Source organism: Neolamprologus multifasciatus, chromosome 13, assembly GCF_963576455.1.
Source record: "Neolamprologus multifasciatus chromosome 13, fNeoMul1.2, whole genome shotgun sequence".
Classification (NCBI taxonomy): domain Eukaryota; kingdom Metazoa; phylum Chordata; class Actinopteri; order Cichliformes; family Cichlidae; genus Neolamprologus; species Neolamprologus multifasciatus.
This window is the reverse complement of record NC_140451.1, coordinates 24,916,901-24,933,402: the sequence shown is the minus strand read 5'-3', so window position 1 is coordinate 24,933,402 and position 16,502 is coordinate 24,916,901. Positions and strand designations below refer to the sequence as shown.

The following is a 16,502-nucleotide window of genomic DNA, read 5'->3' as shown; positions in this document are numbered from 1 at the left end:
AGGGAGAGGAGAAAACAGAGAAGCAAAGAAGAGGAAAGTAGAGGAAGAAGAAATAAGAGAAAAGTCAGGAAACAAAGGAAGGAGAGAAGGGTGGGGAGAGAAAAAAAAGACACTTTTTATAAAAAGCAAAAAAAAAAAAAAAAAAAAACCTAAACAAAACATTTTAAAAGTAAAACTCAAAGATTTAGTCCCCCAAACCCAGACTTGAAGGTCAGTTTTCCTTATGACCAACACAACTCAAAGAAACACAACACAATATATTTACAATGCTGTTACAACAGCAGCGTGAGGCAGTTTTCAACCTCGGTCTCCGGAGTCTTTCTTTAACATATTCCAACAAAACAACTCCAAGGCCTTCCGTCTTATTTCGAGGAGGGACACAGAAACACAGACTGTTGTATAGTTGCGTGCAGCTGCTGAAAGACTGAGTGAGACAGCGATGCATGCGTGTAGGAACAGTGCATGCGTGTTTGTATGCCCGTGACGTGAGAGGGGGGGACGGACAGGACTAGAAACACCTTCATCATTCATCCTCATCAGACCTCGACAATCATGTCTGCAGACGTCCACATGAACACGCCTTACACTAAATGGAGCTCCACATGCAGGACAGCAGAGAGTAGAGACAGATGAAGGTGTGACAGGGGGGATTTGTGTAGCAGGTCACCACTTACATGCCTGTAAGAATGTGTGTTTGTACACATGTGTGCATGTGTGGTTGTATGCATGTGTGTAGATGAGGGATTGGAAAAGGGGGAGGTGGGGGTGTAACAGTTATATATGTGATCACTTACCAAATGAAACAGGAGGGCTGCGTTAATCAGAGGGTGAACACACAGTTAGACAATAGATACATCCCTTGTCAATGTGTATGTGACTACAGGTGCGTACCTTACTACACACCATGTGCAAAATATGTTTAAATGAAGGGTGCAACCAGCACTAATTGAGCTACTATGACATGCTTCTTTCTAGCAGCTGTGTAGGACGGCTTAGCCACTTAATGTAGACAAAGAAACCTGCCGAGGTTAAACTAGGATGGCGCTATTTGACAATGTTATGACAAGCAGCCTTGTTTCTTTCTCCTAACACCTAGCAGGTGGTAGCACTCAAAACTTTTTGTTACAGTGTACAGTCACACACAGAACCTACCCACTGTGGTTTTAAGGGAGCGCCAATATCCGTTTCATGTGTGCATTTCTTTTCCATGATTATGTGTACACAAAGCAAACAATCACAGTACCTCTAACTCATTACAGAAAATCCAAGACAACACCATGAGGCAAATATCACATCCAGCTAACAGGACACACACACCCACACCACACAAGACCCCTTATATGCAGGTAGAGCTCTTTAAGGACACTGCAGTGCTTATCATTCTAAACAATACGATAGTGGCCTCAATCTCAGTGTGAGATTCTCTCACAGACACAACATTTATCAATCCTTTAAAAACATTTACAAGTTCACACATGCAATACTGTAAGCCATTTACTGCAACAGGGGTCTCAAACATAAGGCTCAGGGGCCAAAATTGCACCAACACAGACTCCAATCCGGCCCACTGGACGGCTATGATAAATGTGAAGGAACACATAAATTTTGGACTTTTAACTATATTTTCATAAATTTAACAGACCCCCTCCCCCACGGCCATTTGTACTACACCAAAAGTAATTAAGTGGCAAGTAAATAGTGAAAACAATCAAAGAAATCTCTCTTTTTAAAATAAAAGAAAATAAATGGGTCCAAAAAAAGAAAAAGAAATCAGTTAATTGTGCAGTTAACTTCTTTATGTATCCCCTTTTTTCATGTCGTGATTGTCAAAGAACATGTTTGTGTGAAACATGCAGGCAGGTAACAACAGCTGCAAAATCAAAGATTTAAAATTCCGTATTTTCCATCTCTGCAGAAAACACGGAACCCTTGGACAAAACTTGTTGGAGTGCAAACATTTCATAACCACTCAACAGTTTACCTCAAAAACAGGCCTATATTTGAAAGAGGAAAACAATCAAAATACTGTTTATATAAACTGATTGTTTTTGTAACCTGCAAATATAAATGCAGGTTAAAAACCTGGCTCAACAAGTGCCTTGGCACCCTCAGTCAATAACACACTATCCATTACCTCAAAGAACATGAAGCTGCATCAATAGTTAGAAAAGAACACCTGGACATTTTTTAAACTTTCCAATAAACATTAGTGAAAAGCTTATTTATGCAATCCACCTCAAGTGAACTGGACCCATTATGTTCATTTCAGCTTTGCATGGTTCACAGTTCAAAACAATCTTTATTTTTCTTACACTGGTGCTTCATACAGCCCCTCAGTTTATTTAGGGTATGAAAATAGCCATCTTAGCTACCATCCCCTGTCAGAATTCCACAAACAGAATCTAAATCAGTCACTAAGTTTAGTCAATAAATTGAACAGCCTGTGTGTGCTGCTGGTGCCTTTATTATCTTGTGTAATACAATCCGTGTGTTTGTCCTTCAGTGTTGTTTACTCATACCCTAGTATTTTATTAGTCTGCTATTTAGCACTAATTAGCAGTAGAGTGTGTATTGCACCAGTGCAGCCTACAAACTGTCAACTAAGTTTGCCAGTTGCTAGCTTAGTACACACCGTTATTGTCCAAATAAGGTCACTTCTGCCTCCAACACCAAAGTTGTGGTAGCCAAAATGCTTACACTGAAGAATTTAAAATGCAAAGTTTGAAACTAAAATATCCATTGCTATCTTTCATATACAGTCTATGGTTGTAGAAAAAAAAAAAAAAAAAAATCACAGTAACAAAGGGTGTCTGTCTTTACTGGCAAATAAAAATAAGTCATTACTTTCCTTGGGACATAATTTTGGATTCCATCTTTTATTCACATGCTGTATAAAACAGTGTCTACATATGTCAAAGGCAAATATGAGGACACAAATTTTAAAATGCTGACTAAAGTGGAAAACGTCTGCCAGTAGAAAAAGCAGAAGGTAATGTAATGAGTTAAACAGCACTGTCAAAGTCACTGCACAGTATCTCCTGTCACTGTCACTTACAACCACTACAACATTTGAAAACCAGGCTTACAGGTTAAACCCTTTTATTAAACATTAAACTTGAAAGCTTTAAATGGTCGATGTTCTTCTCTTCTATTTGCTGTTAGTATTTGCCTTTATCTGCTGTTATTTTATTGTAGATTTACTACCTCATTCAGTATGTGAATGGGTGTCAGTATAAGAGCATGAATGCCTGTGTTCTTATTGGCAAATTTAAAAAATTTGCAACATCTACCATTCAGCAGCAAAGTAAATTTAGAAGCGTACATATCACATTCTCATGCTCAAACATGGGAAAACGTCTCATACCAGTGTCAGATAACTCCACTTAAAAGCCTAACTAAAGTGTCTTCATACACTTTTCTGTTAGGATAAAGAAAGCCCCAAGCGGTGGAGGCAAATAAAATAAACCATTAAAAAGAGCCTATTTGAAGCAGATAACCTGAAAATTAATGTCTTCACTTGCAACTTCATAGTTCCACTCAAACATTTCCTGACAAAGCTGTATCATCTTGCACCATGCGTAGAGAAAAACAGCATTTAACATAACTGAAAGGGGATGGGCTCAAAGCCACACCTTAAGTCAGTAATTTTATACTTTGTCTATAAATCACCAGCTTAGGCCACCACATGAGATGAATCAACATAAGATTAACAAAAGAAGATCTCCCACTGGTATTTCATGGGAATATGCTACACAGAGCGTACACACATACTCTGTGACTACATAATTAGCTGATCAACTGTTCATTTAAATGTACAACTACAGCCAACTAAGTGCATTTAAAGTCATACGTTAAAGAAACTTGAGACTTAAGACAGTTGAAATCTCAAATTTGCCATGTGCCCTCAACATTTTTAGTATTTTATGTCTAAATGGTCAAAGACAAAGCACCTACGTTTCTATATACTGATACTTACTCCATCCTCCTCCCTGTATGGGTTCAGACGGTTGTATACTGCTTCAATAACACTGCGTCTGCAAGTGGAACACAGATACAAAAAATTTCATAAGGTATTGGTTGGAGCCATGTAGCTGTTAAAAAGAAATCAAATTTGTAACATTTCTATAATTAGCACATAATGAAGTATTACAGATGTTTAACACTTTCATATTTTAATCATACATTTTAATAAATGTCAAATGGTGCTTACTTGCTGGCAAGACCACCCCCTGGTGGCAGAGGGGGCATGCCGCTGTCAGTGGACAGGTTTCTCATCACTGTTACCAGATCCGGAAACCCCTCCTCCCCTGGCCGAGACAGCATCTCTAAAACAGCACCAGACATGTTGTTACACAAGTCGGTATTAAAAGAGCTGATGATAGCCATGAACATCTGTGCAAAGACAGAGGAGGGAGAGCAGAGCAGCAGAAGGACAGAGACCAAATTGTGACAAATGAGGAGAAAGGAAGTGAAGATGGAAAACATGCAAGTCAATTTGTGGAAGCCAGTGTATTTCTGAGACGAGGAGAAGGAGAAAGATGGTGACAGAAAGAGGCCTGCAACTGAGTTGGGAGTGGCATAAGGCCAAGATAATGTTCCGCCAGAGAATTCCTCCCTCTCTGTTTTGTTCTATTCCCTCTCTCCTCTGTCTTCCAGTATTAGACAGTACCCTAAGCCAAGCATCTAGCCTGCTTTACACAAACACTGTTTGAACTTCTGAACTGTACCTTCAAAAGTGGAATGATTTTGACCCATTTTAGAGTGCTTTTCAGCCAGCATGAACTTACTTTATCACATGAATTAATTACCTGTCTTTTAATCTCAATTTCAGAGTCTTACGGTTGACTTTAAGGCCTTATTTTTTTTTTATTTTATTTCAAGATGACACTGGTATCAGACAGGTAAAAACAAAAACTTTAAGGATTCATTTTAAGTTATTCCTCAGAGCTAAAAAATGTATTTCTTAAGTGACCGGCATCTCAAACAGCACATAGCGAACAAAGAGAGCTAACCAGAAAGGCTGCTCTGTGTTCAAAGGGTCTTGTGCTCCCAGAGACATAAAAAAAAAATATGGGTTGAAATTAGAAAGAAGAAATGGGCAAAGAGTACAGGAAAGGAGAAGGAAATTCATTCCAACAAGATAGTGAATGTTTGAGTGAAGGAAAGGAGGAGAGGAGCGGAGAGGGAATAAAGAGGGGAGATGCTCGCTGAAGTGGAAAAGGAGGTCATGATGGTGTCATTCTTCTGCTGTGAGCCTGAGCAAATTTGGCTGGAGGTTAGACAATAGCAAGTAGCAAGGTCAATCAAGGGAATATACAGATATGATGCACATTTTCAGTAGAAATAAGATGTGTAAATATGGGGAAAAAACTTATAAAGGAAGGTTATCAATAAATCCCCAGCTGCCCATTTTCCCCCTCAATGCCCTATTTTATGTGTAGAATTCATTCACACAAAGACAATTAATACATAAACATTACTTTTCTCCATTCAGCCACTCTCACCTTCAACTCGAGACTCCAGGTAACTGTTGAGCTCAGTGTCTTTCCTCACAGCTTCCTCCGATACTTTGGGAGCATTGGGCAAACACACTATCACAACACTCATGTTATCCCGACTCCCCTAAAACGGACCAAAGGACAGACGAATAAAGAAAGAGCAGGTTAAGAGAAGATGTTGTATAGCTTGCATTTTTCATAGGGAATAAGTGACTGAATAACCTGCACTGTAACTCAGAGCCAAGTAGAACATGACGGTATCAAAAACATACAGTAAATAAGCAATAAAATGCATTTTTCCCCTCTATTATCTATTGAATTCAAACAGATAACAGCTGCTGGTCAGGATTAAGGAGTAACCTGCAAGACTTGAAGCCATCTTTCAAGCATTTTGTACTTCAAAGCTCTGTACTTCATTCTTTTCATTTTTACTTTGTCCTGTTTTCAAGACTGCCAAAACAATTTCTCTGTCTCCTTTTTTTAGTAAGGGAAAGTTTACTGAGCCATTAAAGCAGTTAGAAATAGCTCTTTTTCAACAACAAAACACATTCTCTAAAACTTTCTTCATCATATAGTGTTCTTCTGTGGCAGGAAATTCAAATGGATATCTTGCTGACAAAGTTTTCTACACATGTACGTCTCCATAGGTCAAAAGAAAGCAGAGGATGTCACAGCAAAATATACAAATGATAAACTCCAAAACAAATAAGTACATACCTTGTGGAGACAGGTATCCACCACTTCATTGCAGACTTTCTCCAGATCATCACAGATCTCAAGCCTCGATTTCACAAACTCGCACAACTCCTCATTGGACATAACGTCCCAGATTCCATCACACGCTAAAATCACAAACTGATCCTGTTCCGGTGCCCGAACCATCACAAACACCTCTGGTTCAGGACTAACCAGCTGCTCTGTGGGACCCTTACCATCCACACACTTGTAATCATAGTCCCCCAAGGCCCTTGATACAGCCAGTGACCCATTAACCCTTTGAATCATCACTGAACCGCCAGCATTCTGGATGCGCTCTCTCTCACGTGGGTTGCAAGGCTTGTGGTCAAGTGTGGAGAAGCACACCTGTGAATTGCGGTAGAGAACTGCTCGAGAATCCCCACAGTTAATGAAGAAGAAATGATCAGGTGACAGAAGAATTCCCACTGCCGTAGAGCCACTGCGGTCCATGCCATTTCGAAGGTCGGAGAAGCTGCGCATGTGCTCATCTATTTTCAGAAAGCCTGTCCGGATGCCGGCTTTCACAGCCTCCACTGCAGGCGGAACTGATACTGAAGCGTTGGAGCCGTCTGATCCAGACTGAGAGCCTTGTGTGTTTCCAGCCCCTAAGCTAGCAGTGATTATGTGCTCAAGAAGATGCTTGGAGCAGTAATTGGCAACTTTAGAGCCTGCGTGGCCATCGTACACAGCAAAAAAGGACCAGTCAGTCATACCAAGGGCTGGAAGGCCCAACACAGCTGTATGAGCATCCTCCATCTCCACCCGCCAGCCCTGCATGGAGCTTAGCCCATAGTGCAGGCCATTGCCCTCGCCATGTGAGTTGTACTTCTCTGTTTTGGGCTTGTCCAGGAACGCACCCATGGCTCTGCCCTGAGAGACCCACTGCTAGCTGTTGGAGAGGAAAAACAAAAAGAAACAAGGGACAGAGAAAGAAAATCAGACAATGAATCAGTACTGAACAGTTAATTATGTTTCTACTATGCTGGTAGATTACAATACAGAGTCTTAATTATTCACTGTCAAGACTGCGTTTGGTAGATTTCAGGAAAAGTGCAGAAAATGCTGTTTCAAGTAAAGCACATAACTTATCACTATTCATTTTGTGTTCTCAATCTCTACTAGATTTATAGTAGCATTGTGTGAAAGTTGCTTGCTGACACTGCATTCAGTTTATATACAACAGCATTTGGGTAGTCAAAAAAAATACTTGATACTCAGATATTAATTCACACTAAAATTAATATTGAATTAGATACTCATTTGGAATAACACTGATACAAACAGTGATTTTGTTGCCTCGTCCAGCAGATGCATACCTTCACACAGCATTGCTGCACGCAGACATACAAGCACCTCCTCACCTCATTAACAGCAGAAGTAGTTTATAATATTCATAACACCAAGCAAGACTTTACTGACCCCTTTAAATTCCTCCTAAAGTTCCAATACAGTATTAAAGAGTTAAAAACGTTAACCTGACTGGCACAGATTTTAACATTAGCCGTTTGTTTAACCATTAGCAATTACCCAACAGCCACATTAGCCCCCTGTTATCGTTAATAAAGTAACTTTTCTACTTTTACAACAATTTATTAAAATGTGTTCATTTCCTTTTTGTTTTAGCCAGCTGTGTGGTCAGTTTTAAAATGCCGGTAGTGAGTGGTTAGATCTTTTACAGCAATCAACTTTTTTGATCATAAATCATAAAATGTTTTAGCTTTAGCATACCGTTTTTCCTTCTCCTAAATTATTTAGATGTGTGAGGTATTGTGTTGTACCCGGTTATATTACCTGCATTTTACCATCACCATCTCAAATGAAATTACATTTTCCCTTGAGTATCAAAAACAGTACGGAGTATCGGTATCAAGTTTTGAAATTCCAGTATGGTGACAACCCTTATCAGAATCAATACTAGGGCTGGGCCATATCATACCGTTCACGGTAATACCGGTATAATGTTGGGCAACGATAAGAAAATGAAATACCGCGATAGAATATGGGTAAAACGCGCATGCGCAGTGCCTTTGTTTTCATACGCACATGGCGGAAAAAGCATGGCAGCGACCGAGAATGAGAAGGGCGAAAGCGGTTCGTTGAATGAAACGGATGAACCAGAATTGGTTTGTAAAAATGCTGCAACTTCAGTGGTGTGGAACTGGTTTAGCTTTGTCCATCAGATACACAACAAAGCACTATTTTTAGTAGAGCATGCTAGCGGATTGTCATTATTACCGTGTTTTTTGGAAAATACGGCACACTTAAAATCAAGATCGTTTCTGAAAAAGTTTTGTGGATATTATACGTGGTTATGCTGAGGATATGTCGGCCAATTTCCACTGGAAATGCCTTTTGGTTAAACTGTCAGCAAGGAATTTGCATTTGCACTGTTAATTTTTTACATAACTTTAATGGACATAAAAAACAGCTGCTTGTTTAAGTGAAAATACATTGATGGGGGTTTTTTGCACTAATAAAGTTGTGGAGTTGTAAAGTATTTTGTCTAGTGTCAATTATATTGATAGTTATATCGTTATCGCAAATTTTCAAATGTATATCGTGATAATTATTTTTGGTCATATCACCCTGCTCTAATCAATACATGATAAATACAGATGGACTCATTCCAAACCATCCATGAGAGATTTGTATTAGAAAGACCTTAACGGATAACTGCCAGTCATACCAACCATTAATTTTTGAGAAAAACTAACTGGACAATATTAAAGTTTCACTTTTCAATCATGATTACTAATGATATTAGGAAAGGTTGTAGAAATCGTGAAGGACTATATAAAGATTTGCATAATATAACTAGGAGAGGACAAATAGTGTTCTCTTGCAATATATTTATAATTTTGAAATGTTACCATTTCTTTGGTATCTACCCATCTTTGACTGCTTTACAGCCATCATCTCCTCTTCTAACTAGTGCTGAGTGATATGAAAAAAAGTTATTTAGCCAAAATAAACAGTTTACAAATCTCACATGGCTTTGACATATTCTGAAAACACAAAGACTACAAATATCCCCACAGATATTTAAGGAGAATATTTAACTTTTGGGTTGCTGGAAATTTTCTTCCTGTGTTTCTTATACTTTCTATGTAAGGCTTAAGGAACATATCAACTGTTTCTTGTTTCTTATTGGTGATCACTGCACATCACATCCACAAATAGCAGCTACTTAGATTTATCCTTAAAGAGACAGAAGAAAGTTTAAAAGCTTCTCTGGGTAGCCAGAACTGCCTTCAAAAAGCATTAACAAACTTCACAGAGTGTTCAAGAGGATGTGTTATCTATCAATAACTGCACCTGCATTAGCTAAATGTACAGCAGCATTATGCTGCTGGATAGCAGAGAGAAATTCTTTATCCAGTCTGTTTATTGGCTATGCAATGTGAGAACATTAACTTTTACAGTCTTATTGATTGTCACACTGCTTAATGGAATCTTAGCCACGGAAATTGCACAATAACCCATACCTTATATCTGAAAATATCAATAAGTGCTACTTACAAGTAAGTTGCAGGCATACTCAAAGGATGGTGTCTGTTAATGTACATGTGGACAGAGCTAAAAGGTTCCTCTCAAAAAATAAAAATAGATAAGTGCCCACTATTTGCTATTAACTTATGATTTAAAGTCAAATCTAAAAACACAGATTTCATCAACAAAATGACACGTATGAATGCTAACTAGACATAGATAAAGGGGACTCAGTGAGTGAGTCACCCTCATCTACATATGAAGCATTTAGACCGCCTTGTGTACTCATCTTTCCCCCACCTAACTAAAAGAACAGAAAGGCTTCAAAGACAACTAATATCACGCTACACTGCCAGGTTGACAGCATGCACCTCACTCACACATCACACTTTATCTATATTATGCTGTTTAACTGCTGGAAGCCAAAACTGTACTTGAAATTAACATTTGATTAATTGAACAGCCCTACTGTGTGTCAAAGAAGCGCACAGTCAAATAGTTTGAGTCTTTGGGAATTGTTTTGGAATTAATGAATGAATAATAAGCAAATGTGATTTTTGACCAATTTTGACAGCACTACAATCAAGTAACAGTTTGAGCTGTGCAATGGCAGGTGCATCTCATTTCATTTTTATAGCTAAAGCTCCAGTCCTACTGTCCTAGAAATTTGCCTGTAACATCTCAAAAACACATATGCCCCAAACAACTGCAAGTGGCTGCTGGCTGATACAAGGTGAAATTAGTTGGCAAGATTTGTTTGCAAAATTTCCGCCGATGGGTGATGTACTCGCGCATGCGCAGACTTTTTTATGGGCGGGGCAATGTAATCACACACGGACTGATTTGCGCGTTTACAATACAGAAGAAGTCCAAACATAGACGAACTAACTAAAAAATATACTGTCAGCATTAACGCGGGTTAAACACGGTCATCACGATTTTAACGCTCTCAACCCATCTGGAGCGCAGAATGAACAACATTTGGACAAACTGCCGAAATGTGTTGACAGAGACATTTCAGGGATTTTGACTCAGTTTACGCTCCAGATGGGTTCATTGTTAATCGCGTTAGTTGTGATGACAGCGTGTTAATGCTGACAGCACTAAAAAAAAAAAGTAAAGCCACCAATTTGGGATTTCTTTGGCTTTCTTTAAACCAGATAAAAGAAGTAAACATAAGGATGTAATCAAAGCGGTGTACCACTTGTGCAGACATATAGTGTGAGCAAAGTACTCAAACACGACTAACTTGCATGAGTATGTACGTGTCCACCATCCAGCTAAGAATGCTAGGCTATCACCAGCTTCTGTAGCTTTATCAACAAGCATTTGGGCACACTCTGAAGAGGGTGCATTTGCTCGCAGATGAAATTTTTTTTCTGTTGACTGCTTCTATTAGACTCCATCATTATTAGCAAACTTACTCATGGGCAAATAAATAAATAAATGGCCCTTGTAAAAACTATCAACGATAGGCTCAGCCTATTGTCAATAGTCGATATATTCGTCCAATCGCCCAACCCTAAAGCATACCGATAAGAAGCCAGCAAAGTACACCCCAGAGTAAAACAACCACAAGATCCCTTCTTTGTAATGATCAACGGTTTGGGTTTTTTAAATTATGTATGATGTAACCAGTGGATAAACTTTTGAACTTAAGAAAATACTTTTTTTTTTCCCTTCAAACTTCTGCTTTCTATAATGATTGAAAGGAGTCTAATCTGTTTTTAATTTTTATAAAGAATCCTTTTTTAAAAGAATTCTTTTTTTATTTTCTGATCTTTAAGAAATAAATAATGCTTATCCAAGTTTCTCCCTCTTTACTTTGCCAATGGTTTGTTATCAAAGCGTTTGATGTGACTTCCAAAATTTAGATGATGTTCAACAGGTGCATGACAGACAGACACACTTGGTCACTGATCACATATCAAAGGGAGGAAAAGCATCAGTAGTCCAGAACACTTGAATTATTACCTTGACGACAAATGCATTCACACACACAATACTGAGCAGATATCAAAGCAATTTCCACAATCACCAAATAACATTATTTGCTCTCACCTGTGCTGCAACCACATACACACCACGTGTACCATACCTGGCTCAAAGTGGGCCTTTAACATTTGACTGCTTACACAGGTAAAGCAGAGTCTGTATTCAAACTTGAATGTGTATCATATGCCAAAAAACTATTTTTGGCATATGATACACATTCAAGTTTGAACCACTTAAAAACAATTTTTTTAATTAATTGAAAATATTTTATTACAGTCCTGATAATTGCCGTTTGGTTAAAAGCCAAAATCTTTGGCAGTTGCCAATTCCCCAGGCCACTGGTGTTCATTAAAAATAAATACCAGCATAGGTAATTTGTACACCACAGACTGATGTCACCCAAAGTCTGATGTCTCCATGGCTACCCAGCTTGGAGTGGCAGCTGAGTGGTTGTCATAGCAACAGTGGTAGTGGCCAGATGTGACTGCACATGAACTGCCACATGTATGTCTGTCTGAACATTCATGTAGTCTATGAAGGTGACCAAAAAGCAGAGGCGGGATTTGCTCTGATTTACTAGGCCAAAATATTTTTTCCCCACCGGTTTCTGTTTGAGGCGCCCCAGAAAAACCACCACTCAGCTTCAGGATAGCTTTAACAAGTTAACTCAATTTAACAGTCAGCTGCTGATAGGATCCACGCAGGGTGAGATTAGCTCGTCAAATGCAGACCACAGGCTTAACACAGTGAACTATTACTAATGTCTTACAGCTCTCTCTCCTGACTCGATGACATGAAAGGTACAGTGTGTGATATAATGGCCAATCTACCTTTAGAAGTCAGCATCACCTTACTAAACTACTGTACTGTTGTTTTGTGTGGGGGAAAAGACATGATGATAATATTAGACTGATAGGAAATGCAGCATGGTAGCAGTGTAGCTTGCTGTAGAGGTGCTGTACCATGCTGAGGAGCTGATAAGGGGAAATTAAGGTAAAAAGTAAAAGCCTGAATGGGATATTAGCCCATGACAATATCCCACTGCTGCACCCTTTCTTTAGTTGGACACAACTAAAGTAGTGGAGTTAGGAAACAAAAAGTTAACCCAACAACTATACTGTAAAGCAACATATTTAAAGGGAGCATGGAAGTCATCAACTTCAAAGCTAACTCAATAAAGGAAACACCTTAGTGCTGTTGGTTTATTCTTATGAACTGACATGGCTGCATTACCACCTCAAAAGTAACCATTGGCCATATTTCTTTCCCAAAGTATTCACTTTTCTTTTTAAATCTTATTTGTGTTCAGATTTATATTTCTATCCTATACCTGGAGAAATTTGCTATAACCCCATCCAACAGCAGAGCCCAACAGCTCTGCTGTTGGATGAACTAAGTAAAATCCATTCTGAAGACTGACAGTAGTTCCAGGGCATCATGAATTGAACTTTTGCAAATTATGCTCATGATTGGAAAGGACGATTATTCAGCATATGCCAACAACTTGTGACTGATAAGTTGTTAAATGTCTGTCACTGTCACATTTACCAAAATATCAAGATGGCAATGGCAAATAGTTGAAGCTTGAGGCATCATAGTTTAACTTCACTAATCAGTGGGTAACTTCAAGAAAGCTATGACCACCTTAGATCACAATACCAAAAACAAATTATAAAAAACACATGCAGCTAGTCAATATTAAAAAAAACAAACAAAAAAAACTGAGCTGTGACTTTTATAGTTTAAGTCTACAATTGAGTCCATCTCTGAAGAGGAAATCCACAACATACAGGCATGTAAATGCTCAGTTTCTACTAATGTACTTATATTGACTTTTAGCCATGAATCATATTTTTGCTAGTACCCATTAGCAATATCCACATTTGATGATTTTATAAAGAAAGCAGTGAACAGCTGGTATAACACACTGTTCTCAGTTATGATTAAAAAGAAAAATTAACTTTACCTCAAAAAAGTTTATGACTTTTTTTTTTAAACAAATTTGACAAGTGGAACAAACAGATCTCCCCTCTCTTTGCTGACTCATCTTTGAAGCTGTCAATTTTCTGGAACAAGTGTCCTTTGAACAGATGATGGGGATGTCTGTCCAGACCAAAGAGGTTGAAAGTACACGTGTCATGTCCTACTGGACTGCAGGTGCTTTCTCTGCAATATACTGTGCTGTGAAAAAGTGCCCCCCCCCCCCCCCCCTTCCTGATTTTTTTTCTTCATTTTTGTAACACATGTTTCAGATCATCAAACTTATAATATTAGACAAAGATAACCTGGTTAAATACAACGATGATTCAATTTATTAAGGAAAAAAAATACTGAGACCTACCTGACCCTATGTGTGAAAGTAATTGCCCCTAAACCTATTAGCTGGATGTGCCAGCATTGGCAGAAATAACTGGTAATGAGGCTTTTTCTGTGGAGGAATTTTGTCCCACTCTTCTTTGCAAAATTGTTTTAATTCAGCGACACCAGAGGGATTCAAGTCTGGGTTTTGGCTAGGCGACATCAAAACCTATATTTTCTCTTTGGCTTTTTTGAGACGTTCAGAGGTGGACTTGCTGGTGTGTTTTGGATCATTGTCCAAATCCTGAAGCAACAAACCACCACAGAAGTCGCTTGCTTATTGTTGAATCATGATCTCTGACTTTACAGAGTGTGCTGCAATTCTGTTCTGGGTTATTTTGTGACCTCCTTGATGAGTAACTGATGTGCACTTGGAGAAATTTTGGTCGAAAGCCACTGAGAATCTTCACCACTGTTTAAAGTTTTCTCCATTTGTGGATAATGGCTCTCACCGTGGTCTGCTAGGTTCCCAAAGTTTTAGAAAGGGCTTCGAAGCACTTTCCAGACTGACAGATGCCAGTGACTTTGTTTTTCTGCTGTTCTTGAGTTTCTTTAGATCGTACCATGATGTGTTGCCTTTTGAGCTCTTTTAGCCTACTTCACTTTGCCAGACAGGTTCTATTTAAGTGGTTTCTTGATTCAACATTATATATTTCCTCAGGTTTGCTTTGTCTAATATTAAAATTTGTCTCATGATCTGAAACATGTAAATGTGAAAAATGGGTTAAAAAAAATTAAGAAATCAGAAAGGGAGCAAATACTCTTGCATTGCACTGTATATATGTACCTCTGTTTTCTCATCATTTCTCAACTCTCAGAAGTGGCAAAATGACGAGGGACTTTAAACATAGGAGTACTTAAGCATGCACTAAAACCACTTTCAGTTCCTTTGGGATACATTATAAAAGCACATGCACAGCATTTACATAACCCCACAAGCTGATTCAAGAATCTTAACCAATACTATCACCCTGTTCTGAGACATAAGCACAAACACAAATGAATCTCTCAGTTATTCAAGGCTTGCCACTACATCTGAGCATGCATCTGCGTGTGAACCCTTTCAGTTCACACTAACGTAACCACATGGGTATAGATAAAGGCCTTTTGACAAGCCCATGCACCCAGTGCAGTCATAGGCTAAAAGAGCATGGCTATTGCAGGATTTCACATCAAGGTGCCAACACAAACATGCCACTGATGCTGCTGCCATTTCTGGAATACACCGTCACACAAACACACTGCCACACACACCAACAACAATACAATAAAAGTACCCACAACAAGGCAATAAAACAAGTTAATCGCTGTACTGGAGCTTCATGGGAGCAAATGGGAATAGAAGCTTTAAATAAAGCTAGACTCTACTACGTACATTGTTAGTAAACAATATGTTGACGTCTAAAACAAAAGCTAGCTTTATGCTAAGCAGTAACCAGAATAAGCTACACATTAAAACTAGTTCCACGTAAGTCGCACCTGTTGCAAATATTCATGAATCAGATAAAGATAAGATAAAAATAAATTTAGTGGAGGAAAAACCGTCGACACATGCCACAAGCAAATAAAGACAAACCAAACCTTCTCGGATCACATGGATAGACCCAAACGTTGGAATGTTAATCATTAATCCGCCAGCAGAGTGACGCTGATAACCCATTTGAATATAGTGCGTGAAACGCTACAATTAATGTGAAAATCACCTGACTGGAGCTCGGGCGTGTTAGTAAGTGTGGCTACACCGGCGTCAACGACAATATCGTACTCTCTGTCCCAATAAAAACATATAAATAACGGTACTTTGAGATCCTGAAGTAAAATCAAGCCAATTCTCGATTCTCGTTACCTAAAACAGAGGCCAATCTGGTTAGCTAACTTCACTAGCTAACCAGCTAGCGAAGTTCACAGTTGTCAAACTGTTTGTCTAACGTTACACGTTAGCGGGTCGCTAGCCAGTGTAGATTCGTTGCTCTTTCCGAGTACCAAGTGTTACTTACTGCGTATGAAAGGAATCTCTCTCACTCTCCCTCTATCAGCCCCTCTTCTCGTGATCACGGTAGAAATGCTAAGACACCCAGCCTTGTTGTGATAGGCTTAGCAGTCCTTAATATTAGCCACTTTCGCTTCTCGGCCCCTGTTCGTCAGTTAGCTTTGAGTAAGCTAGCCAGCGTTTCACACGACCAGTTCTCCTTTCAACATGTCTCTGCATCGACGTAAGGCTTTTACATACATGTTTGGCACTGTAAAACCAGGGAGCGCCAAATATATCGCTCTTACTTGGGCTGTCGGTTCAAAAGAAAATACGCTTGGTTCGGCAGGATTTATCTATGATTGAACACCTAGCTAATTTTTGCTAAAGCTAAATGTAAAAAGGTAGATGACGTTCTTTTTCAGCATCCAGTTTTTGGGAGGGGCAAGACTATC

The 16,502-nt window shown here is 38.9% G+C and overlaps 1 protein-coding gene across 2 annotated transcripts in view; it reads right to left on the bottom strand.

The window, feature by feature from the left end:
* The window catches only part of ppm1ba (protein phosphatase, Mg2+/Mn2+ dependent, 1Ba), a 19,573-nt gene extending 3,071 nt beyond the window's left edge, over nucleotides 1–16,502 (bottom strand). Inside the window, exons 1-6 of one of the 2 annotated variants that reach the window (XM_085183595.1) lie at nucleotides 16,076–16,502; nucleotides 6,216–7,125; nucleotides 5,505–5,622; nucleotides 4,211–4,325; nucleotides 3,977–4,034; nucleotides 795–811 (exon numbers count right to left, since the gene is read on the bottom strand). In XM_085183595.1, the coding sequence (XP_085039721.1) occupies nucleotides 795–811; nucleotides 3,977–4,034; nucleotides 4,211–4,325; nucleotides 5,505–5,622; nucleotides 6,216–7,097 (1,190 nt within the window). In that variant the 5' untranslated portion in view covers nucleotides 7,098–7,125; nucleotides 16,076–16,502. The remainder of the gene's footprint in view (nucleotides 1–794; nucleotides 812–3,976; nucleotides 4,035–4,210; nucleotides 4,326–5,504; nucleotides 5,623–6,215; nucleotides 7,126–16,075) is intronic. The other variant, XM_085183594.1, reaches the window with a different exon arrangement.